Raw genomic sequence first — 26,034 nt, forward strand, 5'->3', positions numbered from 1 at the left:
GTCTACTCAAACTACTTCGTGGTTCCGAAGGTAGACGGAGACCTCAGACCCATACTGGACCTCCGTTACCTAAACAAGTTCATAAGAACGCAAAGGTTCAAAATGACTTCACTGCAGGAGGTACTGCCACAGATAAGAGAAGGGGACTTCATGGTCACCGTGGACCTCAAGGATGCCTACCTTCACATCCCAATAAACAGAAGGCACAAGGGCCTTCTAAGATTCAACATCGAACAGGAACACTACCAGTTCACAACCCTGGCCTTCGGATTAAAATCAGCGCCAAGGGTCTTTACAAAATGCCTGTCGGCGGTAGCGGCACACCTACGAAAGCAGGGCATACACGTATACCCATACTTGGACGACTGGCTGGTCAAGGCAAACTCACGCGAGAAGTGCAAGAGGCACGCAAAACGCGTAACAGACACCCTCACCAATCTGGGATTTTCCATCCACTGGGGAAAATCATCGCTGGAACCGGAACAGGTAAAGATTTTCCTGGGGGCAAAGATCAACTCCCTCAACAGTACAGTAGTGCCCAGCGACAGGAGGACAGATGCCCTACTGAAGGAGACGCAGCTCTACCAGAAGGGGCGAGCTCTGACAGTGAGGGCGGTGAGCAAGATGATGGGGATGATGGCGTCCTGTATCCAGCTGGTGCCGAATGTACGCCTGCACATGAGACCATTCCAGGAATGGCTGCAACAGCAATGGTCACAAGCAAACGGAAGTTGGGAGGATCTAGTGGTTGTTACGCACGCAGTGCAGGAGGAGATAACTTGGTGGAACAGAGACAACATAACGGGGAGAAGCCTGACACCACCAAGCCCAACAGTGACCATTACCACGGACGCATCGCAGAAGGGATGGGGAGCGCACATGGACAACCTCAGAGTGAGGGGTCTATGGGCTCCGGCAGACGCGGTCCGCCACATCAACTACCTCGAGTTGAAAACGATACTGCTAGCCCTGAAGGCATTCCAGAGACACCTGTGCGGCCAGAGGGTGTTGGTACAGACAGACAACACCACGGCGATGTTCTACATCAACAAACAAGGGGGGGCACAGTCGTTTCCCCTCTCATCCCTAGCTCAGGAGATTTGGAGATGGGCCATACCTCTCAAGATAGATCTACTGGCAATTCACCTACCAGGGAAGGACAATGTGGAGGCAGACTGGCTGAGCAGGCAGACGTCCGCATCGCACAAGTGGGAGCTCAATGGCCAGGAAACGGAGAAAATCTTCCGGAGATGGGGGACTCCCACAATAGACCTATTTGCAACACGCCACAATGCAAAATGCCAAAGCTTCGCGTCCAGGCAACCAGATCAGCAATCCAAGGGAAATGCCCTATGGATAAGCTGGTGGAGGACATTTGCCTACGCCTTTCCACCGATACCCCTGTTGCACAGAGTGCTCGACAAGTGCAGAACCAGCAACATGACTCTGATCCTGGTGGCCCCACAGTGGGCGAGGCAGACATGGTTCTCACAGATTCAAGAAATGGCGCAAGGCAATCCGTACAGGTTCGAGAGGAGAAAAGACCTGCTCTCAATGCAAAACGGGGAGGTCCTGCACCCAGAGCCAGAGACCCTCAACCTAGCAGCATGGCTCCTGAAGACCTAGAGTTCGCACACCTAAGGTTACCTCAGAGCACTATGCGAGTGCTACGGGAGGCAAGGAAACCTACTACAAGAAAGTGCTACAGCGCAAAGTGGAAGAGATTCACGGTGTGGTGCAGGAAGAAGGGCCTGCACAACAGAATGACAAGAGACTCAACTGTGCTGAGGTACCTCACACACCTTCTAAAGAGTAACCTCTGCTCGAGCTCCCGAAGGGTGCACCTAGCAGCGATCGTTGCCTACACCAGAGGTGAGAAGGGTGGAAGTTTCTTCAGCTCGCAGGTGGTGAAGAGATTCATGGAGGGAGCCAAAAGAATGGCACCCCCGAAAAGGTTGCCGCCGCCGGCATGGAATTTAAACGTGGTTCTGACGGAGCTCATGAAGGCGCCGTTTGAACCCATTCACAAGGCCAATCTACAAATGTGGACTATGAAAACTGCCTTTCTAGTGGCCATAACCTCACTACGCAGGGTGAGCGAGCTTCAAGCACTAACGCTACAGGAGCCCTACATTCAAATTCACAAGGACAGGGTAGTCCTGAGTACGGACCCACACTTCATGCCCAAGGTAGTGTCGGCGTTCCACATGAATCAGAGTATCCAGATACCGAGTTTCTTCCAAAACCCGACTACAAACGCAGAAAAGGCCCTGCACACCCTCGATGCCAGAAGAGCGGTGATGCACTACATTGAAAGAACCAAGGAACTCAGGAAGTCGAAGCAGCTGTTTGTGTCCTTTGCTACTAGCTTCATGGGTAGACCAGTGACCAAGGGCACCATCGCTAGGTGGATTGCCCTCACTATTCAATTCTGTCACAAACAGGCTGGACAGGAGCTAACGGAGGGGCCACAAGCTCACTCCACAAGGAAGAAGGGGGCCACAGTTGCCTTCCTGGCAAACACGCCCATCCAAGACATTTGTCTCGCAGCAACTTGGGCATCTGTGCACACGTTCACAAAGCACTACTGCGTGGACATTCAAATGAATAAGGAAGCACAGGTCGGACAGAAGGTGCTACAACACATTTTCAACGACCAGCGATCATCTTCCACCCAGCCACCACAAAAATAGGAAAACCGCTACAAAGTCTATGCACAGCATAGTGAATCCAGAAAGATTCACGCTGCAAAACGAAAAGTTTCTTACCTGTCGGTGTAGTTTTGCAGCTTGAAGATCTTTCTGGATTCACTAGCGAACCCACCCACCTCCGCCAGGAAGATGAGGCTGGAGGAAGAGGGGGTGAAATGGATAGGATCAAATAAGTGGATACGTACAGAAATATGGACAAAAGGATTAATCAATCGCCTAGGGTTAAAAAAAAAAAAAAAAAAAAAACAGGGAAAAAAGAACCCGAAGATGGCGCCCCAATGGTGGGACTTCCGCAGGAAGCACGACGACGTCACGGGAGGTGCACCAAATGGTGGACGTCGACGCCCACCTGGGCTACAAAAAAAAAAAAAAAAAAAAGAAAAGACTACGAATCCGGACCCAACCACAAGATCGCGGAATAATGCACAGCATAGTGAATCCAGAAAGATCTTCAAGCTGCAAAACTACACCGACAGGTAAGAAACTTTTCGTTTTCTTTCAAAATCCACAAAATGTGGCTGAGAGAATGCTCCATACACTAGATGTAAAGAGGGCCCTTGTGTACTATATAGACAGAAGTAAGGATTTTAGGAAAACAAAACAACTTTTCGTTGCCTTTTCTCCACAACACAAGGGCAACCCCATTTCCAAAGCAGGTATAGCCAGATGGATCGTTAAATGTATTCAAATTTGCTATCAAAAAGCAAAACGCACATTAACGATTCCCCCACGAGCCCACTCAACACGAAAGTTAGGGGCGTCCATGGCTTTCCTGGGAAACATTCCTTTACAGGAAATATGTAGAGCAGCCACATGGTCCACTATACATACATTTACCAAACAACTGCGTAGATCTACACTCAAAACAGCAGGCAGCTGTAGGACAGGCTGTTCTCAAAACTCTTTTTCAGACTGCTGCAGCTGGCACTGGTAGCCGCCGCTAATAGGAGGTACTGCTATGTATTCTATGCACAGATATGAATTCAGCAGCCCACATGCCTCGAACTGAATATGCTACTTACCAGTATGCATCTGTTCTTGGCATGTAGGGCTGCTGACATTCATATCGCCCACCCTCCTCCCCGGCGCCTGCTGCAGCTCTCAGAATTACTGTATAGCATGGTCATCACTTACTTTATCTACTCCATCATTGCCACAATGGCGAAAAACAATCTTAAGGATGGAGAAGATGCCCATGCGCACTGTGGTCCAGGGGAGGAGTCGCCTATCTCGTGATACTTCGAAGACTCTTCCAGGACAACAACATGCAAACATCCAGACCCAACACTAGGCGGTGATCTATGCACAGATATGAATGTCAGCAGCCCTACATGCCAAGAACAGATGCATACTGGTAAGTAGCATATTCAATATGTGTGTGTGTGTGTGTGTGTACAGGGCGTTTAAGGGTGGCACAATACGTTCTACAGCCCTTAGAGGCCTTCCCTGGCAACAGTGCCCTTGGTACCTGTGGTACCATTTACAAGGGACTGACATGTGGCCAAAGAGTGCCAATTGGGCTTTGTCTCAATGCAGTTTAGGGAGAGAACATAGGCCCTGGGTACCTGTTTGGCAGGAACCTTGAGTACACTTAGTCAAAGTACATCAGCAGTTTGCCAAATAGTGGGGGCAACCTTGCACAAAGAGGGCACTTTCTTACAACTCAGCAGAGGCAAAAGTGTACCTTTGTGAGAAAAGGATATCCTTACTGCCAGAACCTCGCCAATGCCAGAAGGATCAATCTCTGACAGTGAGGACTGTGGGGGATATGTCCGGGACTCAAGCCACTGGGAGATGAGAAGTTCTAGTGGTTGTCACACAGAGTACAAGAGATGATGTGGTGTACCAGATCAAAGATAGAAAGTGGAATACCGTTCAGATCTCCTACTCCTCCCCCACCCCCAAACCCTCTCCAGTAACCATTACCACAGACCCCCCAGCATATGGGTTGGGGAGTTCATATAGGGAGTCTCACAATCAAATATGGAAAGTCCAGGAAGCAGTACAACTCATTAAAGTACTCCAAGAATAGTTTTCCAAGCCTTGAGTATCTCAAACAGCTGGTGGCCAAATCATTACTTATCCAAACAGCCAATGCAGCAACCATGTTCTATCCATGACAGGTAGGTACAAAATCCTATGTACATTCAAAACTAGTACGATAGATATGGTGGTGGGCCATCTAGAGACACATACCAATACATCTACCAGGGGAAGACAATGTAGAAGCAGATAAACTGAGCAGACAGGCAACCACCTCACACAAGTGGGAACGGGATCAAACCGTACTATAACAGATATTCAGGCAATGGGGAACACCAGAATGGACTTGTTTGCAACTCCAGAGAAAGCAAAATGCCAGTCCTTTGTGTCCCGGCATCCACACCACCAATTAGTGGGGAATGCTTTGTCGATAGACTGGTCATGGAGATTTGCGTACGGTTTTTCCATGGTCCCACTTTTATCATTGGTAATCAACAAAAGCAAATGGTCACAAATAAGGATAATATTTATTGCCCCACAGTGAGCGAGACAAACCTGGTTCTTAGACCTGATAGAGATAGCTCAGAGCAACCTGCAGAAGCTACAAGACCTACTCCATGAAGAGAGAGAGGGGGGGGGGTTAGTTCTACACCAGTTCCAAAATCCCTGAATTTAGCGGTTTGGCTCTTGAAAACATAGTTTGAACATCTAGTTCTTCCGGAGAAAACAGTGGTGATCCTCAGAAGCAATAAGACCAACAACAAGGAAATACTACACAGCTAAATGGGAAAGATACTCCAGATGAAACCACAAATTTGGCGGCTTACACGACAATACAAAGACCCCACAGTCCTACTGTACCTCACAAACCTAGACAGCAGACTAATATGCAAGTCGTTAAAGGTACAGTTGGCAATAGTGGCCTAGTCAAGAGGTCAGATAGAAAGGAGTTTCTTCAAAAATACCTGTAATCAAAAGATTGCTGTAGGGATCAAAACTAATAGCCCCACAAAAGTGTCAGCACGAACATGGAACTTGAATTTAATCCTAATACATCTAATAAAGAAACCCTTTTAACCACTTCACAAGGCCTCTTTGGAATTGGTCACAATAAAGCCTGCTTTCCATATTACAATGAAATCTCTTTAAAGAGCGAGTTGCTAGCGCACACAATCTATAAACCATACATGCAATACACTAGCAGGAAAGTCATGAGGACAAACTCACAATTCCTACCAGATGTCATCTCACATTTTCACATGAACCAAACCATCCAAATACCAAGTTTCTTCAGGAGCCAAAGACTCCAGCTGAATGAAAGAGCACTACATGTGCTTGATCCCAGGAGACCGCTAATGTACTGTAAGGAGAAGACCTCATCAGTTAGCAAAGGAAAAAAGCGGTCTTTCACAGACAATGACAAAAAATACCCTTGCAATGTGGCTTATACAATCAAAATGTCTCGCATCAGCTACCATACAACTACAAATCAAACCTAGAGAATACTACACGTAGGAAAGTCGCAACAATAGACTTTCTTGCGAATATACTGTTCCATGAAGGTTGTATGTCTGCCCTGTGAGAAAGTGGCTCTGTATATACTGTTCCCTAATAGGTACAGGGTGTACAGAGTCCACAGTCCCCCAGAGGCTGATAGAGGTCAAAGTTAGGTATGACCTTACTCTCAAAAGTGGTAGCTTGGTCGAGCAGTAAGGCAGTACCAGAGGACAGTGTAAAGCATTTATTGTACACACTCAGTCAGCAAATGGTTTCACACACTCAATAACTGAACTCTAGGCCAATGATTTGTATATATAAAATATATGCTTGTTTTATTTTTAGAACCACAAGGGGGTAAAAATATACTTTCTCAGAATGAGAGGTTGAATATAAATACTTTTGTTTCAAGCAATAAATTTGTGTAAACAGTCACAGTTGGTTGCAATAGACAATCCTATTTCCTAAACATAACAATGCATTGAGCTCAATGGTAAATTCAGGTTATTTGTAATAAATTACTTTTCAGATTACTTTTGGAATTCCAGGTCTGGATCCTAGAACCAGCCTGGGGTCAGTGTTCAGAATCAAGTGATGAAAGTCGACTTAATAACTGTAATGATTTTTAGATAATATTTAGCTATTTCAAAAGTTAGCACTTAGAAAATATTTCACAGAAAACATTCAATGGATCTCTATGGCAAGAAATTCAAATTGCAGGTAGAGTACTTTATCGTTACTTTAGTAATCCAGGACTGGGTGCCTAGACCCAGGACTGGGGTCCTTATCAAAAGCAGGTAAGTAATTTCGTTTGCAGAAATGGTACGATTTTAAAAGAATATTTCAAATTTGCAAAAGTAGACACTTAGAAGAAATTTCACAGAAAAGCAGACAATGGTTTCCTATGGGAGAAAAAATGAGTTAGAAGTAAGTATAGTTGTGAACACTTTTCAGAGTCAGGGCTGGGCACCAAGATCCAGCACTGGGAGCTCACCTAGGAGCAGGTGAGTAAATTCGTTTTTGTCACTTGGCTGATTTTTGGTGAATTTTTGCAGATTTGAAAAGTTCACACTTAGAAGATTTTTGAAGAAAAAGCCAGTCAATGTTACCCTATGAGGAAAATGAAGTTAGCGGTTTAAGGGTAAGTACTCGACTGGTAGTGTTGAAATTCCGGGCATGGACTCAGGGGTCCCCCAGTGTCAGGTAGGTACAGTTGGTTCACCCTCAGCGGTTTCAGGACGGCCGGGTGCAGAGAGAGTTGGGCCCAATGTTATCCTATGAGGGATAGGGGGGCCTTGGTTGGTGGCTGCTGTCTGGCAAGCCACGCGGCTGTGGGAGCTGGGCTCCTGGTCACTTACTCAGGGCAAGTGGGGAAGTAGGTTAGAGTAGAGAGGGCACTGCCAGGGCCACTCGGGCGGCTGGGTGCAGGGTGCTTTTGAGCCTTAGGGCGCTCAATGGAAATCAATGGGAATGTTCCGGTTTGGAAAGAGGCTGCAGGCTCGGGGACGAGGATGTTTCAGGTGCCACCACCACTTCGAGAGGTAAGTTGGGTAGTTGTAGGTTAGGTGGGTACCCCAGGATTGGGCACAGGGGGTCGCAGGGCGCCGGGTGCAGGGGTGCCTTTTGACGTCGGGAATCTTACCCTCTGGTTGATCGCGGCTGGGGTGGCACTTGGTTCTGAGGCTGCAGGCTTCTTCCGGGATGTCGAGGGGGGTCCTTGGGTGCCGGACTCTGGGTCACAGTCGCCGTGGGGTCGTCCTCTGGGTCTTTGTCCACTCCGGCACTGGCCAGGCTTGGCTGGTGCAGAGTGTGTTGGGTCCGCGGTCCCGGGCTGGTGCCAGGGATAGCAAGTAGGTTTCTTGAGTAGAGCCTCTACTCGTGGGAGTCCCAGGGGCTTAGAGCTAAAAGGTAGCCAGGTCCTCCGGGGTTGGTGAGGTTGCTGGCCACGTGGGATGCCGCGCTGGTGCAGGTTCGAGAGTCGACAGGCCGGTAGGGCTGGGGCCAAAGCAGTTGGTGTCTTCTTCTCTTTTTAGCAGCTGCAGGGCAGGTCTTTGTTCTTCTTGCTCTTCTTGTCGTTTTTCTATCTGGAATCTGAGGAAGGAAGGTTCAGGGGGCCCCTAAATACTAGATTTAGGGGCGTTACAGGTAGGTGAAGGCCAGGGACCAATGGGTCCTTGTCCTGGGGTGGGTACACCCCCTATCCTGCCTCTCTCCTGTGGGAGGGGGGCAGTAGCCTAATCCTGATAGGGTAGGGCCTCCCATCTTCAAGATGGCGAGAGCCCGGAGATGTGCTTCACCTCGCCTCCCCCACCTGAGGGGTGGGGTGGGCAGGCTGGCACATCCCCTGTCCTTGTATGGGGTTTCCGGCCAAGCTTCCCGCCAGAGTGGGGGGTTGCAGTGGCCTGGGGAAACTCCAACTGGCGGCATGCCTTTGAAGCTTCCCTTTGCTCATCCTGGGGGAGGAGATTTCTCACCTCACCCAGGATGTGCATTGTTGCAGGCCCGGGAGAGCAGGGGCTCTCCCACCCAGGGGTCCAGCAACGTGTCTGCTGTGTGGCAGCCTGGGCAGCCTCAGAGCAGACGTGGATTGCAAGTTAGCTGTAAGGGGGCATCTTCTAAGATGCCCTCTGGGGTGCTTAGTACATTAAATCCTACACTGGCATCAGTGTGGGTTCAATGTGCTGAGAAGTTTGATACCAAACTTCCCAGGCTTCAGTGTTGCCAATATGGTGCTGTGGAGCTCGTGTTTGACAAGCTCTCAGCACCATGTATTCTTAAATGACAGCACTGCACTTACAGTGCCCAGGAATGGACCCGGGTACTGTAGGGGCACAGGGCTCCTGCTCCTGTGCCCACACCATAGGCGTAATGCACCCAGCTAGAGGGGTGGCTGACATATGCCTTGGCAGTGTAGGTGATGGGCATGGTACACAGTGATGTGTGCCATGTCGACTCTTTGTTTTGTCCTGCACCCAGACACTCAGCCTGCAAGGGCAGTGTGTGTGTGTAAGGGTACAGGGCCTCTGAGGGTGGCACAATGAGTGCTGCAGCCCTTAGAGGCCTTCCCTGGTCACAAGGCCCTGGGTACCTAGGGTACCATTTACTAGGGGCTGACATGTGGCTAGGGTTTGCCAATTTGGAGTTTGTGTGGTTTAAGGAAGGAACATAGGCCCTGGGCACCTGATTGGCAGGAACCCAGGGTACACTCAATCGAAGTACATTCAGCAATTTAGCAAAAAGTGGGGGCATACCATGCAAGAAAGATGGCACTTTCTCACATGCCCCACTTGGTAATCGGTGCACATATTCACAAACCACTGTTACATATGCTTACAAATGGTCAAAGAAGTGCAAGTGGGAATGAGTGCCAACCCTTTTTTTCACAAGCTCAAATCCCTCTTCAACCCAACCTCAAATCCCTCTTCAACCCAATCTAAAAAAATAAACTGCCACAAAACCAATGCACAGCAGGTGAATCCAGTGTGAATCCAGAAGTCATGCTGCAAAACGAAATGTTTTCTTACCTGTTGGAGTAGTTTTACAGCTTGAAGAATTGTCTGGGTTCACATCCAATCAGTAGAGTGTAAGTGAACAAAAAAAATGTATCTAGTGATGGTGACCACATGTGGAAGCTTATGAAGAAGGCTTATGTTAGGAATGGCTGGATTAGGCACCAAATGGTGAGATAGCCGATGCCCATTCCAAAAATAAATCAGAAGGACTCGTACAAAGATTTCTGGACCCAACCACTACAGGGCAGAATAATGCGCAGCATGTGACTCCAGAATATTCTTAAAGCTGCAAAACTGGTCCTATGGATAAGAAACCATTTTGTTACCTATGGTTAGTAACTTATTCTTCATGATTAAGAAGATTGTGTCATATATGGCTTATTTGGCAATACACAAGTAATACAGGTTCAGCTGGAGAGTTTTGTGTAGTAGAATAATTATTCTATTAGCAGGTTCATTTATGTGGAAGCATGTTATTCGGAAACAATACCCTATATTAAAACATTTTGTATTAAACTTTTATCTAAGATTATCCCTATGATTTTATTTTTGGTTCTAGTACAACTTCCATAAACTTTCTTAAGCCTTTTTCCACATTTTCTTATTGTTAATGAAAATGTTTTAAGTGTCCTCCGATTTCCTGCTGCCTTTTTTGAGCAGGTGAGCTTTCATTCGTAGTCCCACTGTGGGGTCCCCATTTACATAACGTACATTTTTTATTTGCCTAATAAAAATTTTGACTGTTGTACTTTAGTTTGTAGCAAGAGGTTCCTTGTGGTCCAATCATGGTTCACTGGAAATTGTTTAATTGAGATGTGAGATTTACACTTAAAAAAATATAGCAGACATGGTCCTTTTAGTTGCATTACTTTTCAGTGTGGTTAGGTAAAGGTGTTCTTCACATGTGAAAATGTAGGTTGTCTAAGGATCTTTACATGATTATAGTGCAGTGTATGCTATTTTTGAGGTTAATGGTTGATTGTTACTGTACTGTTGAGAAAAGACACAGTAGGTTTGTAAATGCATTTCGGTTTAAAATTCTAAAATGTTTAAAATATGTACTGTTGCATCTAAAATGTATGTATTATGTATTTGAATTTTAGGAAAGCAAAGAATTATGTGAGAGTAGTCCGGTTCCTGAAGAACAGACTGAATCTGTTCAACTGCCTATTTTAAGTACAAGTTCTCCGAATACAGTAGAGCTTATTCCACTCAGGTGTGTATGGCCTTTATTTCCTATTCCCTTTAGAGATTGTAAACCTTCACGGTACATTAGAATGTTTTCGGTCCACTCTTTTTTTGATTTACTTGAATTTAAGATTATGTAGTTTTTAGCCATTAGTGTTGGGGGACGGGCATGTGTAAAATGTCTAATATTTCAATTAATATAATCTTACTATTTAAGCTCAACTGGTGATCTGCAACCCACTAGACCCAGATAGAGATTAAGTTCTATTTGGAGCTCTTATTAAACTATTTGCCTTTTACCTGTAGACTTTATTTTGGTTCCACTAGGAGTATTATAGTAGTATTTAAAAAATAAATACTATTTACAATAAATGATGAATTTGAATGTAATGGTGGTATTTGCCCCATTATCTAGGAGGTAATATATGTTTAGATGATAAGGAAAGTGTTACTTTGTCATCCATCTCTCCTCACTTCCAGCTAGTCAAATGCCTGCAGCTTGGTAGAGTTGGTAAAAACTAACATTGTCCCATTATAGTGCATGCTGTACTTCATCTGTATGTTTTGGTGATATGTAGGAAATGGCGTCTTGTTGAGTGATAAGCTCCATGAGTTTTGTTAAATATTTATTATGCTTTTTTTTTTTTAAGATGCATTTTGTGACAACTTGTGGAATGTCATTCCAAAAATGTTGAGTAAGGTGGGTTACAGTAATAAATAATTCCTGCAGGAAGGATTGATTCTTGTGCACATTAGCTGTTAAAATTCCTAAAAGGTTTATTTGAGTAATTAAATTCATTGTCTGTGCTTTAGCACTGCACCTCAACTGGACAAGAAACCAACTGAAATCTCAGTCCAGAAAGATGTGGCTATTCAGACTCCTACAACTTTGCCTGCATCTTCTGTAGATGCTCCCAAGCCACCAAGAACAAATACCACTTTACCGTCTACCAGTGCATTGCCAGTTGTGATTGTCCAGGTAATATAAATTGTTCTACTTTTGTAACACCTATAAAGGGACGTGTTATGTTCAAGAAATCTGTGTTGGTCGTGGCAAACTGATCTGAGTTTACATGAATGTTGTATTGAAATATTTATTTTTGGACATGAGGGGATTAGTGGTCTGTGTCTTAACCTTGTGTAAAAAAATCAAAACAGTAATGCTATATGTGTCATAAACTATGTAGCTTGCTACTTTACTTTTATAAGTACTTAAGTTGAATAAGTCAGAAATGGCATTTTGCTTAAATGTACCTACGTTCAAAAGCAGTTAAAAGTTGCCATTGTGAAAAGTATCTTTACAATAAATTGAATTCAGAATGTTCTTATTCAGAAGGCTCTTAGGTATGTTACCTAACCTTTTAATCACTGGAGGTAAAAAAATTTTTTTTACTTCAATCTTCACTTTTTAACGCTTTTTGTTTTAAAAATGAATACCCTGCCATATTTGCTAATTCTATAATGCATGTGTGCGCACACCGATCTTGGAGGATTTTAAAGGTACTCTGGCTTAATTTTTTCTTCTGGGAACAGAGTATTGGTGCATAAAAAATAAAAAAAATCCCCCCAAAAAGGCTCTATGAAAATAATTTTTTTCTACAAAAATTACATTAACAAAAGGGTTGCTGTATTAAAATTACTCTTTCAAGGCTTCAGGAAAAAAGTCAGTTTTTGTACTTTTTAAGTTGTAGTTGATGTGCGTTTTTACATTTGTGCCGGTAACTGGCTTTTCTGGGAAACTGGTTGGAATTCCATGGATAAACCAAGCATTTCAATTTCTGTAAACTAAACTTAATATGAATTAAGCATTTGTGTATTTTGCGCAAAGACTTCCAAAATAAAGTAAGTAGAAATAAAGACTAGAGAATCTGAATGGGTAAGAAAAGAGTTAACGACCGAGCTCTGAAAATGATGTACAGTTGTGTCTGCTAGATGTTTTATGTAGTGTTTTTATATTGTCCTAAAACCCCAATATCAAGAGTAAACAACCAAGCCATGGCCTAAAAGTATGTACTTTTTATACTGACAGTTCAGCACTTCATAAAAATCAAAGTTGAATACAAAGGAAATCTCATGAATATGAAGTTTAGCAATATCAGTCATTTGTACCGCTCCAAATTTTGCATTATCCAAAATGCTAGGCAATTCTGTCATTTTTAAAAGTTGATTCTTAATTAAAATAAAAATATAGTCGCAATCAGTGGATAATTGCAAATATATTATCCAACCTTCTCATATTTGTCCTGATAAAAAGGAAGCTTCTCGTGTAGTTGGCCTTGTCCGCTGAAAAGACCCACAAATGTAAGAATGTGAGGAGAGCAAAGATTCTGATATACGTTAGATTTGGTGGGGTTGTTGATGGTTGAAGTATGTGTACATTGGTTAGCCTGCAGCAAGGGAATCCTATTGCCTGAAACATTTGACATCTAAAGACCAAGAGTGCTATGGCGTTTCTGGCTTCCAGTACTTTCTCTTACCCATAATCCGGGAAACGTTAAACCATGGTGTAAGCATAATGTTCTTTGGTGACAGATAATGAACTTGGACAGATTGGACATGCATGAATATACGAGGCCTTTGCTTGGGGAAATGCAGGCAGATGAGGGTACTCCCATCTGGTTTTGCTCACTCCAAGTATTTTGGTCCAGCCAGCACGAGGCTTGTAACCTCTGCCTCTGCACCTCCAGGAATCAAAGTGCATCTTTTGTCAAGCCTTTAGTTTGAAAAAGATTCTTAAAATATATGAAAAGCTGGGTACATTTGAGTATGACAATGTCTGCAACTTGGACATTTTGGGCTGCAATATCCCTCATGATTTCAGGAAAAGTTGGTGGGACCCTCGGACTCCTAGGTCACAGAATACTAACTTCCGAAGCTCTTGATCTTCTGAAAAAGTTTTTTGAAGTCCAGACTGGAAATGCCACCAATGAGGAAGAGGTCAAGGTCCGAGAGTAGAGATGCGGAGCATGGGTAAAATACACCGAAAAAGACATTGTGGTGTGGAGGACCACCGCTCCTGTGATAATTTGGCATCCTGCCCTGAAACAGCCATAAAATTCTAGGCACATTGCTGCCCTCTTTCTGCTCTGATCAGGCCCCAAGGTTCGGCGCCAAATAACAGCTTTGAATGCTCATGGCGCTGATACGCCTAAAGGGACACATCTCTGGTTTGACACCAGAAACCGAACAGTACCTCCGGAGACGATCCATGGGAGGACTACAATGTAACCGGACGATCATGACCGTAAGCCCCCTAAGCATCCGCTAACCCATTACCCCCCCCCCTCCCCAAATACAACAGTATGCCATGCTGCAAGTGAGTGACTAAACACCACAATGTTGCAATTCATGTTGTGGAAGAGGAAGAAGATATTACTCCAGTATTGGAACTTTCATAGATTCCCATAGCTTGTATCATTCCCCGTCGTCGGAATGAGAGTCTCGGCATCCAAAATAACATAGCAGTAGGTACAAAAGAGAAAGAAAGGCCTAGGCCTCATTCCCTTTTGTAGCATATCTACCTCTTTTTGTAAAAGAGACCAAAATAAAGCAACAACCAATCAGATTAGCCTCACCCCACAGAACCTTCCTGAGAGCCTCAGATTTTCTACCGCACGTTGTGCTTAGAGAGTCTCCTTTGAGCTCTGCTCACTTCAACTTTGTTGACTGCTTTTTTCAAAACTATTTTGCTTCCAACTCGTTGCTGTTTTCCTTCTGGGATGTCTGACAAGGAGAAGAAAGCCCTTTTCAAGCCTTGTTCCACCTGTGCCAAAAAACGGCTTTACGTTGAGGACAGGCATAAGGATTGTATTTATTGCCTGTACCCGGAACATAAGGCTGCGGAATGCAAGATCTGCCGCACCTTTTCTACAAAGACCCTCCGGGACCGGGAGGGTCGCCTTCTTACGTGGCTCCAGAAGCTTAAGTCACGGAAGGGTGCTGCATCCAGTGACAGTGAGGACTCATCTGGCACCTCCTCTCGCAGGTCAGTGAAAAGGGGTAGGGGTTCCCCTTCGCCATCCTCCGACCGCCCTGCTAAGGCCTCAAAGACCCCCCGTGAGTCTGAGAGCCGGAGTCCGAGTAAATCTCCTCACCACGGTGCAAAGGAGAGGGAAGGACTTTCTACTGCCCCAGCATTGGTGGTATCCACTGTGGCGTTCAAGAAACCCTCTTCGCTGTCTTCAGAGAGGTTAGAAAAGGAATCTAGATCGTCGACGACGCAGTTGAAGACTCCGTCGACAAAGACTTCTAAATCTCAGCTTAAAGTCCAGCCGTCGACGGTGCTTTCTATCCAGCATCGACGGGAGTGTCGACGACTAGGCCAGCGTCTACGAGAGGGTCGACGACGGTGGTGGCGACGACTGTGTTGTCCACGAGGGCTATGACAACGACGGCGGGAGTGTCGACTGTCTCGTCGACAGCAGTGTCGACCCGCATTGTTATTGGAAGAAGAAGATACTAATGGGGATGATCAGGATTCTTGTGGTTATGCCCATAGTCCTTCACAACTGCTGGTGAAATGTCAGGACACTGATTCGGAGGGCGACTACACGCCATGGGCGTCAGGACAGCGCCGGCCAGGGTATGGTTGCGGTTCCTTCCTCACTCCTGGCGGATCTCCAGGGCATATTACATGATTATCGGAGGAGATTTTCTCACGCTCCTCCTCCTCCTCCATCTTCGACTTCGTCTGAAGTGCATGCTGTGCCTACTCCATCGGTTCCTACAGACTTTTCTCCGGGGAAACTGCCTCAGGTGGATTGTCACCTGCAAGTTTCCAGCCCAGGGTTGCCTCCAGTGATCCAGGTTGTTCCGGATGATTCCTCTGATGAGGATCCAGATGTTGGCAACACGAGTAATCAGTGTGTTGAGTGGGAGGATTGTCATTCCGGATCTGGCTTCACCGACTCCTGATCCGGTGGATTCTCCCCCGGCAAATATTGGGTTTCCATAAGCTGATGGAAAGAGCCTCCAGTCGCTTCCAGCTTCCTATGCCGTCGGCCCCAGCGGAATGCTTCCTGTATGATTTTAAGGAGCCCTACAGGAAAGTGGTTCGTTCGATTCCCATTGTTGGCCATCTTTGGGACGAGGGTTTGAAGGCTATGAGGATTCCGGTGATTCCGGTTTTGCTGCGCCTGGAGAAGATATACAAGGCGCCTGAGGACAGTCCAGCGCCACTCACCACCCCTCCGGATAAAGAAGGCAGGCGCCTTGATAATAAGGGGAAACGTTTCTCCTCGATGGCCAGTCTTTTGGTAAGGGCAGCTAATGCATTGGCGATCCTTGGCCGGTACGATCGCCAAATGTGGTGCGACCTTTCGCCTTACTTGGACCAACTGCCATCGGAGGCCAAGACGGAGGCCAGGAAAATTCTTCAGGAGGGGAAGGCTACGTCGGCGGAAGTGATTGACTGCGCCATGGACCTCTCCACTACCGCTTTCCGTGCACTGGCAGGTGCGCCGGTTCTTCGTCGGCAGGGCTGGCTCAGGGCGACTTGGTTCCGACCGGAGGTTCAGAACAAGATCTTGGACCTCCCGTTTGATGGGGAGGCATTATTTGGGAAACATGTCGATGATGCCCTCCAGGACATTAAAAAAGATACAGAAACGGCGAGGTCTCTCGGCACTCTCCAATATCGTAAAGTGCCTTTCCCTGGGGCCAGAGGGAAGAGTACCACGTCCTACAGAGGCTCGTACCAACAGAGGTACTCTTCTTATGGTTCGACACCTCAGTCGTATCGCCCGCAGTACCAACAACGACCAGGCCAGTCCTAGTCTTTCTCTCGCCCCACCACTAGAGGGAAACGGGCTCGCCAGGGTTGTGACTCCTCCAAGAGACAATAGCGGCGTTCTGGCTCTGCCTTCTGTACCCTCCTCTCCGTTGACACCTGTGGGAGGCAGGGTATCCCATTACCTCCACAACTGGGCCCAGATCACATCGGACCGTTGGGTCCTCAACATCATTCAAGATGGTCATACGCTGGAGTTTCTTCATATGCCACCTTCCAAGCCCCCTGTCGCCATGCCTTCAAAACATCTGCGTCTTTTAAGGCTCGAAGTACATCAGATGCCCATCAAGGGAGCAGTGGAACCGGTTCCTCTGTCTCAGAGGGGGGACGGTTTCTACTCCAGGTTCTTCCTGGTCTAGAAGACGCCGGAGAAATGGCGACCCATTTTAGATCTCAGGGAGCTCAACACCTATCTCATCTGTCAATCCTTTCGAATGGTGTGTCTCCTGGATATCTTGCGTCTCCTCAACCAGGGAGATTTCATGGCCACTCTCTATCTCTAGGGCGCGTATTTTCACATCCCTATTCATCCGGCTCATAGGAGGGTTCTACGCTTCACAGTAGCCAAGAGCCACTTCCAATTAAGGGTTTTACCCTTTAGACTTTGTTCTGCCCCGAAGATCTTTACCAAGGTGCTGGCACCGGTAGCAGCTTTCCTCGGGAAGCAGCATTATCAAATCTTCCCCTACCTGGACGACTAGTTGCTGAAGGCTTCGTCCAGGCTCATAGCGGAGGAAACGATCGGGGCGTGTACAGCTCTGTTCACAAATCTGGGTCTGACTCAACAGAGAGAAGTCGTCGCTCTGCCCATCCAAGAGGGCAAGGTTCCTAGGGGCTATCTTGGACACGTCTCTCAACAAAGCTTCCCCAATTGTCGAGAGGCAAGACAAGCTGATATCTTTGGCACATCTATTGCGAAGAAGGTGTCTTTCAGTACGCCGTTACAAATCCCTGCTAGGCGTGATCTCTTCATGCATCCCTCGGATACCCCATTGCAGATTACGGATGCGATCTCTTCAAGAACAACTAGACATGCAGTGGCAACAAGTTCACGGCTCTTTCGACGACCAGGTGGAGATTACGGCGGCAATGAGTGACGCCGCCTTGTGGTGGACACAGGAGGAGAATTTGTCCCGGGGTCTATCCTTCGCAAGCAATCCGGCTCCTCATGTTGTCACAACAGAGGCCTCCCTGGAAGGATGGGGTGCGGTGCTTCTGGACTTGCAGGTCAGCGGGCATTGGTTACCCAAGCACCGCCTCCTTCATATCAACCTCCTGGAACTCAGAGCGATCCGCCTGGCTCTTCAAGCATTTCTGCCGCGGTTGCAGGGTTCCGCGGTTCTCGTCCGAACGGACAACACCACGGCCATGCATTACATCAACAAAGAAGGGGGCACCAGGTCTCTTCCGTTGTCACAGGAGGCCCAAAGGATTTGGGAATGGGCGATCCTTCACGGCATGTCTCTCACAGCGGAACACCTTCCAGGGGTCCTCAACGAAAAGGCGGACAGGCTTGGCATGCTTTCTTCCATCAGCCACGAGTGGGAACTGAACCAGATGGTCTTGGAGGACATTTTTCGCCAGTGGGAAAACCTTTGATAGATCTTTTCGCCACCCCGGAAAACCGGAAATGCCGGTCTTACGCAAGCAAAGTTCACCATCGTGGATCACTGGGGAATGCGCTTTCGATAGCTTGGTCAAGCGCATTTGTGTACGCTTTTCCCCCCATTCCGTTAATACCGAGGATACTCGCGAAGATCAAGGCGGAACCTTGCAGAATGATCTTAATAGCCCCGGCATGGCTGAGGCAGTTTTGGTTCACGGAGCTTCACCTTCTTTCTCTGGTTCCTCCTCGTCCTCTGCGAACAATTCCGGATCTTCTCACAATGTCCCAGGGCCAGATCTGGCATCCGGATCCTCGTTCCTTGCACCTCTCAGCATGGCTCCTGAGCAGCGAGAGTTCCTAGATCTTCCTCTCTCGCACAAAATACGGGGATGGTCTCTCTCAGGCTAGAGCCCCTTCCACTAACAAGACTTACCGTCTCAAATGGAAGCGCTTTTGCATCTGGTGCCATCAGCAAGGTGTGGATCCCTTTTTGTCTCCGCCTCATCAGGTTCTTCCTTATTTCCTGTCCTTGGATAAGGCAGGTTTGGCTCATTCCTCAATCAAGGTGCACTTGGCTGCAGTTTCTCGCTTCAGACGTACTGCCTCTGGACCGTCTCTTTGGTCCTCTAGACTTGTCAAGCAATTTCTCAAGGGACTGTTTAGAGTTTATCCTCCCGTGAGGCCTCCACCTCCCACATGGCATTTGAACTTGGTTCTCACCCAGCTGATGAAGCCTCCTTTTGAACCGGTTCATCAAGCGGATCTAAAGTTCCTCTCATGGAAACTGGCACTCCTTCTTGCTCTCACGTCGGCATGGCGTATTGGGGAATTGCAAGCTCTGACAATTCAGTCACCTTTCCTCCAATTCAAAAGGAATACTGTCATTCTACGGACTAATCCAAAGTTCATCCCAAAGGTGCCTCCGGACTTTCATTTAAATGAGCCGGTGATTCTCAAGGCTTTCTTTCCTCAACCGTCTACACCGGCGGAAAGGGCACTTCATTCGCTGGATGTGCAGCGGTGCTTGAAGTTTTATCTGGACCGTACTAAAACCTTTAGAAAATCTTCGCAACTGTTAGTTGCATTCAGTGCTCTCCGCAAAGGGTTACCCCTGTCCAAACAGGGTATTGCTAGATGGATCTCCAGTGCTATTCAGTTCTGTCATGCTGCAGCGGACAAGCCTCTAGGTGGCAGAATTAGAGCACACTCGATGAGGTCCATGGCTTCTTCTACGGCTCTTTGCGGGGGTCCAGATTAAAGACCTCTGCAGAGCTGCGACTTGGAGCAGTGTGCACACCTTTACAAGACATTACTGTCTGGAGACCTTGGCGCAGGAATACTCGGCTGTGGGCCAGGCAGTCCTGAGGAACCTCTTCCATTGAGTGGTGAGCTTTCCTTTCTTCCCTCCTTCCTTTGTATGGTTCGTGCACATTTTGCTATGAACTGTTCTTATGTGATTGCATGGTACTTTTATGTTGCTAAAAAAAAACACAAGGTAAAGTACGGTGATGTATAATAATACACAATGAGATATCTCAGAGAGGCTAAATGTGTTTTACTGCTAGCTACTCTGATACAAGCTATGGGAATCTATTAAAGTTCCAATACTGGAGTAAGGAACAAGTTACTTACCTGTAACTTTGGTTCTCCAGTATTGGTAACTTTCATAGATTCCCATGCGCCCACCTTCCTCCCTTGGGAAAGCTCAGCCCTCGCAAGGTTTGGTTGTACTGTTACACAACGGCTACGAAAATCTGAGGCTCTGAGGTTCTCGCAGGAAGGTTCTGTGGGGTGAGGCTAATCTGATTGGTTGTTGCTTTATTTTGGTCTCTTTTACAAAAAGAGGTAGGCTACAAAAGGGAAAGAGGCCTAGGCCTTTTTTCTTTCTCTTTTGTACCTACTGCTATGTTATTTTGGATACCGAGACTCCCATTCCGATGACGGGGAATGATACTAGCTATGGGAATCTAAGAAAAGTTACCAATACTGGAGAACCAAAGTTAAAGGTAAGTAACTTGTTCCTTCTAGTAGACTTCCTCTCAAGAACCAAAGCACAGTTTAAACATTATTTCCATAGTTAAAGGGTATGAAGAAGTCAGCCCCTGAAAACTTTAATGTTCTAGTCTGGTTCAGGGTAGTCATACCCCATATGGAGGAAAAATATAAAGCTTCCCCAGAAGGCTCTTTAAATAAGGGCACAGATCCAAAAAGACTTTCCTTATAACCAGGAAAAGGGTTGTCTGTACTAACCATGCACCACCCAGTGTAAAGAGTAGGCATATAGACGCAGCAGGCAGACTAGTTACTGCAGGTGCTTAAACCCTCTATTGCAGCGCCAATTTTTGGTGGTGCTGTTAATATGCAACAGATTCCATTGGAATGGAGTTGCCCTGGAAGTGTACGGCTGAAGGGAAAGCAATCTCTAATGCAAATATCCGCTACAAACTAGGTGTAGCAGACCTCACTTCATGGGGGTATAAACAAGGGCATATTCTGTAGACACGGCAGGTTCCAGGTGTCAAGCTTAAAATCCATTGGATGGGAAAGCATATTTTTGGTCCCAAGGTAGACAAAATGTAAAAAGGACATGAGCATTGCAAATTCCATGGGGGCACTACAAACTACCTCTTCACAAGGCTTTTTTCATAGGTCTTCCTATAGTCTCGCCAAATTCGGGTCATACCTCACAGGCACACACCTACCAAAGTTAACATAAGGCCTTTCAATATCCCCTGAACACCAGGGACTATTGACTTAGATGCTACAGAGGAAATAACCGGGGTAGGGCAATTTCCCTCAAGGGAAAAGAAACCACGAATCACTAACTCACCTAGGGCACCCTCTGATCACATAACCCTAGTTGGTGAGTGGCAAAATAAATATTTCCATCACTATTAGGTGATAATCACATCTGATCAGTGTGTGCTTGCTAAAGTTCAAAATTGTTATTGCTTCGAATCCTCCCCACCCTAACATACCCCCAAGACACTGGGTGTTCACTCAACAACCTCACGGTTAGAGGAGATTCAAGCTCCCCGCCAAAAATGGGCTATACATTTTTTACCTCTGCTACAAAGGGGGCAGGGAGTATACTCAAAATATTTCAATCAGTACATTTGTGGAGTGCTACTTGTCATCTGAAGGGGTATCCTTTCGCTGACAGGGTGCATTTGATTAGCCAGGTCTTCAGGGACATTCGGAACTCTGGAAGAGATGGGGAGGTCTGGCGATAAAAGGGTAGCTCGTTCCTTCATTTTGCTGCTAGGTAGAAGGAGCGACCTCTGTATCTGCTACATCTGATGCAATGGGTTGAGCGTTAGAGAAAGGGAAGCAAAGCAGAGTTTGTCTGGTGGACTGATGGAAGTTCAGGTGCTGTTTCCAGTAGGTGGGTCCACAGTAGTGTAGGGCCCTGTGTGTGTTGGTCAGGAGCTTGAATTGACATATTTTCTGTCCCGGGAGGCAGTGGAGTTCCCTGGAGTAGGGGGTGATGTGGGTTTGTTTAGGGAGATCCAGTACGAGTCTGTCTGCAGCATTCTGTCTAGTCTGTAGTTGTCTGAGGTGAGCTGCAATCCGTACGTAGAGTGTTGCCATAGTCCAGTTAGCTGGAGATGAGGGCCTGGGTGAAGGCGTGTCTTGAGCTTTGGGGTAGCCCTTTTAATATCTTGCGATGGAAGAAGAAGCAGGAGGAGACAGTTGACTAGAGTTGTCATGGTTAGCTTGTTGTCCAGAATGATGCTTATGCTCCTAGCGTGGTCAGTAAGGGAAGTAGTAGGTCGGAGTTTTGAGGGCCACCAGGGTGTGTCCCATGCTATATTGACTAGAGGGGTCATTTAAATGTTGAAGAGGGTCGGGCTAAGAGGATCCTTGGGGTACTCTACGGATAATTTCATTGGGTTCGGAGTTGAAGGGGCGAAGGCAGACTTTTTTTGCTGCCTTCCAGTGAGAAGGGGTGATCCAGATGAGCAGCTCCTTGGTAGACTACGTTGTTCAGCCTTGTGATGAGTGGGTGGTGGGGGAGCTTATAGAAGGCTGTCTAGGAGGATCAGAGCTGCGATCTCTACTCCCTTGAGTAGGGCTCGTATACCGTCGGTAACTGCAATGAAGGCTGTCTGTGCTGTGGTTGCTGTGGAATCCGGTTTAGGAGGAGGAGAGTAGGAGGTACCAGATGTGAGAAGTTATTGGTTCATGGCGTGTTCTAATATTTTTGCTGGCAACGGAGCAGGGGGATTGGTTGATAATTGTTTGCTGGGGTGTGCAAATGGTTTCTTTAGGGTGTTGACTTGTGTCTTCAGTCCTCTTGGAAGGTAAATGTGGCAATTGAGGTGTTGAACAAGGTGGTGAGTATGTAGCTGGTTCTGGCTTCGCCTAAGTTGATTATGTGGTGAGGGCATGGGTCGGTTGGTCCTTTGAGTGAGCAGAGTTCATGATGTAGGCAGCATCCAGTGGCATGAGCTGGCTCCATCCAGTTAGTTGAATGTGGGGCTAGCGGGATCGTTGTTTACTGAAGTTTTCTGTGGCCTTATACTGGGGTTTGATGTTTCTGCTGATGGTGACTTGTCATGAAGGAAGTTCACCAGGTTGTGTCTGAGTTCCTTGAGGGGTTAATGTTCGAAGTTGAGGTACTGGAAAATTCTCTCACGATGTTCAAGAGTTCTTTGCGGTTATACTCGTCCCCAAAAAGATGGAACATTATGGCCTACACTAGACCTTGGGCCATTCAACAGTTCATACTGTTGGTCCATTTCCATATGACCTCCTTACAGGGTGCAATTCTAATGATTTGCAGGGGAGGGTTTCATGACCGCCTTTGACTGCAAGGCCTCTTACTTCCATATCCCTATTCATCCAGCACGGTTTGTGGTAAGTGGTCAACACTACCAGTTCACAGTAATTGCCTTCAGGTTACAACAGTACCAAGAGTCTTTGCAAAATATCTACCGGTGGTTGCTTCTTATCCAGTCCTGTTCACTTGTTTACTTATTTAGACTGTCTGATCAAGAGTAGGAGCAAGCAAAAATGCCTAGCACACACACAAACTACACTCAATTTACTACAAGGGCCAGGATTCGCAATCCATTTTTATAAAAAAAAAATCCCCAAAAATCTCACCGACCTTTGCATAAACAACCCTTCCAAGGGTCGGTCAAAAATTCTCTCTCAAGGAGAGCTTACCCCAGCGAACCAAAGTTGGTGGTATTTCCACAGCCTCTGCCTTTTTTTAATTTTTTTTATTTTAGTCTACTAGCCCAGTGCTATTAAGAACTGTAATGGGACAGCTTACCAGGTTACACATGCATAGTCCTCTTCAACACTGCCTCGCCAGTCAAAGGACACAGCCTATTAATAGGATGGGTTTTTTTTTAACGGTCTTCTAACAGTTGACATTGCCACCAATGTATCAATCAAAGAATTGAGCGTGAACATATTGGAAGTAAAACAGTACACAGGACATGGAAAACTATATAACATACCAAGCACCTCAACAACCTCTAACTCCTAGCTATCTTGTTAGCACTGAAAGCCTGCAATTCAATAAGAAACATGATTGAACCAATAAAAACAGACATGACGGTAATGTATTCCATTCAATAACAGCAGGACACGTTTGTTGTAGCCTCAAGAAATCAATTCACCCACTCTCTATGGCGAGTTAGATTTTATCAGGGATAGCTATTTTTAGGGGCCTACAGGCCTTTTCTGGCGAGCTGATTAAGAACATGTCCTGTTCACTCAGTGAATGAGCAATAAAGATGCCTTTTAAATCTTGTTTTTAACTTCACATTGGCTGTGGTTCAAAGATGGAGGTCAAATGTCACCTTATGTCTTGTACAGTTTGCTGCTTATTTTTTCCTGGAGATTGGTGTTTAATTTCTTTCCCCTTGACTCCAGAGATGGTTATTTTTTAGGTGAACTGGCTGACAATCCTGCTGTATGAGTGTGAAAATAATGGCTGTAGGATGTCATTTTTGTAAACACATGTTCGAGGCATATGAGCTGCAGATTGTACACTTAGCATAGATCGCCATCTGGTGTTGGGCCCGGATGTTTGCAGTTTGTTTTTCTTCTTGGACAGTCTTTGGAAGTCACGAGTTTGGTGACTCCTCCTTCGGTCTGTACTGTGCATGGGCTTCGGCTCCATCCTCAGATTGTTTTTTTCCGCCATCGGGCTCGGATGTGATACTTCGTGCTCCGGCTTCGAACTTCTACGGTTCCAGCCTCGACGGAAAATCCTCGTATCTTCGAGTTTCTTCATCATCATCTTCATCTCTCGAAGCGGCACTTTTCTCCATCCCGTACATCGGCACCGGCCTTCGGGCCCTCCTCGACTCTGGTCCCGGCCGATGGAAAGGACTCCGTTCAAAAAGTGCCCAAAATGTGGGTCTAAATTTCCCCACACCGACCTCCATCAGGTGTGTAATCTTTGCCTCTCTCCAGAACACGAGGCCAGAGACTGCCCCGCCTGTAAGTCTTTTCGATCGAAGAAAACCATCCGGGATCGAAAAGCTCGACGCACCATGGCGCACTCATCGTCTGCAGCTCCACCGGACATCTTCGGAGACGGCGCCGAAGCTTCGGGGCAAACACACACCGAGCAGGAAGAAGACGTCGTCGGCGCTTCCGAAGCCGACGACTCCGACGTGGAGGACATCACACCGGCGCAGCGGGCCGTGAGTACTGTGCCCCCTCCCACCCCCGCGCCCAAAACCAAAGACTCGGGTTACTCCCTCGCCTGCCGGCCTGGGCAAAACCAAGACCAAAGCTTCGATCACCCCACCTTCGGGCTCGGTGTCGAAGCATCCAAAGTCTCACGGCAGCTCGGGATCGAGCCAGCCGACGCCCGGTGCCGAAAAACAGCATCCGGCACCGAAGAAAGCAATATCCAGCTCGACTCCGAAGCCACCGGTGCCGAAGCCTGGACTCTCGGTGCCGACCAAACACAAACATAAATCTGTCGGCACCGACGCTCCGACGCCGAAAACTCCTTCGACGCCGAAAAAACAGGAGGCCCCAAAAAAGCATGGCGCACACAAACCATCGAAGCCCTCGGCTCCGAAATCACCGGTGCCGACGGACGATTCGACGCCACTGGCTCTGTTTACACCAGACCCTCTACAAAAGACTCTGTCCGAAGATCCAAAGACTGGACTATTGACTTTAATTATCAAGAAAAGACGCCTTGATACTCCGGCTCCTCCTCCACCACCCAAAAGGAAGGACTCTGCTACTTCACCCCTCAGAGTGCCCTTCCCACTACCGCCTCCCCTACCTCCTCCACCACCTCCACCCCCTCCCCCTCCCAGGTCTCCGCCACCTCCACCTCACTACGATCCGGCCCCATCCCCAGATCCGGATGACGGGGACCCGGACAATTACCCGGCGGACGCCCCAATGGATCCCACTCCACCAGGGACCCCAGACCCATGGGAGGATTACAATAACCCTGATATACCAGACATACCTCAGGGCGACCTATACCCATCCAGGCCGTCTCCTCCAGAGGACTCCTTAGGGTTTCATCATTTAGTGCAGAGAGCAGCACACTACCATGGGGTGGACATGCACAGTGAACCAGTGGAAGAAGACTTCCTACTGGATACATTTGACATACAAGACAAATCCACTTCTATTTTACCCATGCTTAAGGGTGTCACCAAGCACGCTACAGAGGTGTTCAAAGACCCTGTCAGGGCCAGAGTACTGAACCCTAGAATAGAGAAGAAGTACAAAGCGGCACCCACAGACCCTGCA

At 47.0% G+C, this 26,034-nt stretch overlaps 1 protein-coding gene across 3 annotated transcripts in view; it reads left to right on the top strand.

Annotated features, from left to right (window-relative positions):
• Positions 1-26,034, top strand: part of LARP4 (La ribonucleoprotein 4) — a 248,711-nt gene that overhangs the window by 180,814 nt on the left and 41,863 nt on the right. For all 3 annotated transcript variants that reach the window (XM_085654536.1, XM_085654538.1, XM_085654537.1), the window contains 2 exons: positions 10,807-10,919; positions 11,705-11,870. In XM_085654536.1, the coding sequence (XP_085510662.1) occupies positions 10,807-10,919; positions 11,705-11,870 (279 nt within the window). The remainder of the gene's footprint in view (positions 1-10,806; positions 10,920-11,704; positions 11,871-26,034) is intronic.

This window comes from Triturus cristatus, chromosome 4_1, assembly GCF_964204655.1.
Source record: "Triturus cristatus chromosome 4_1, aTriCri1.1, whole genome shotgun sequence".
NCBI classification, from domain to species: Eukaryota; Metazoa; Chordata; class Amphibia; order Caudata; family Salamandridae; genus Triturus; species Triturus cristatus.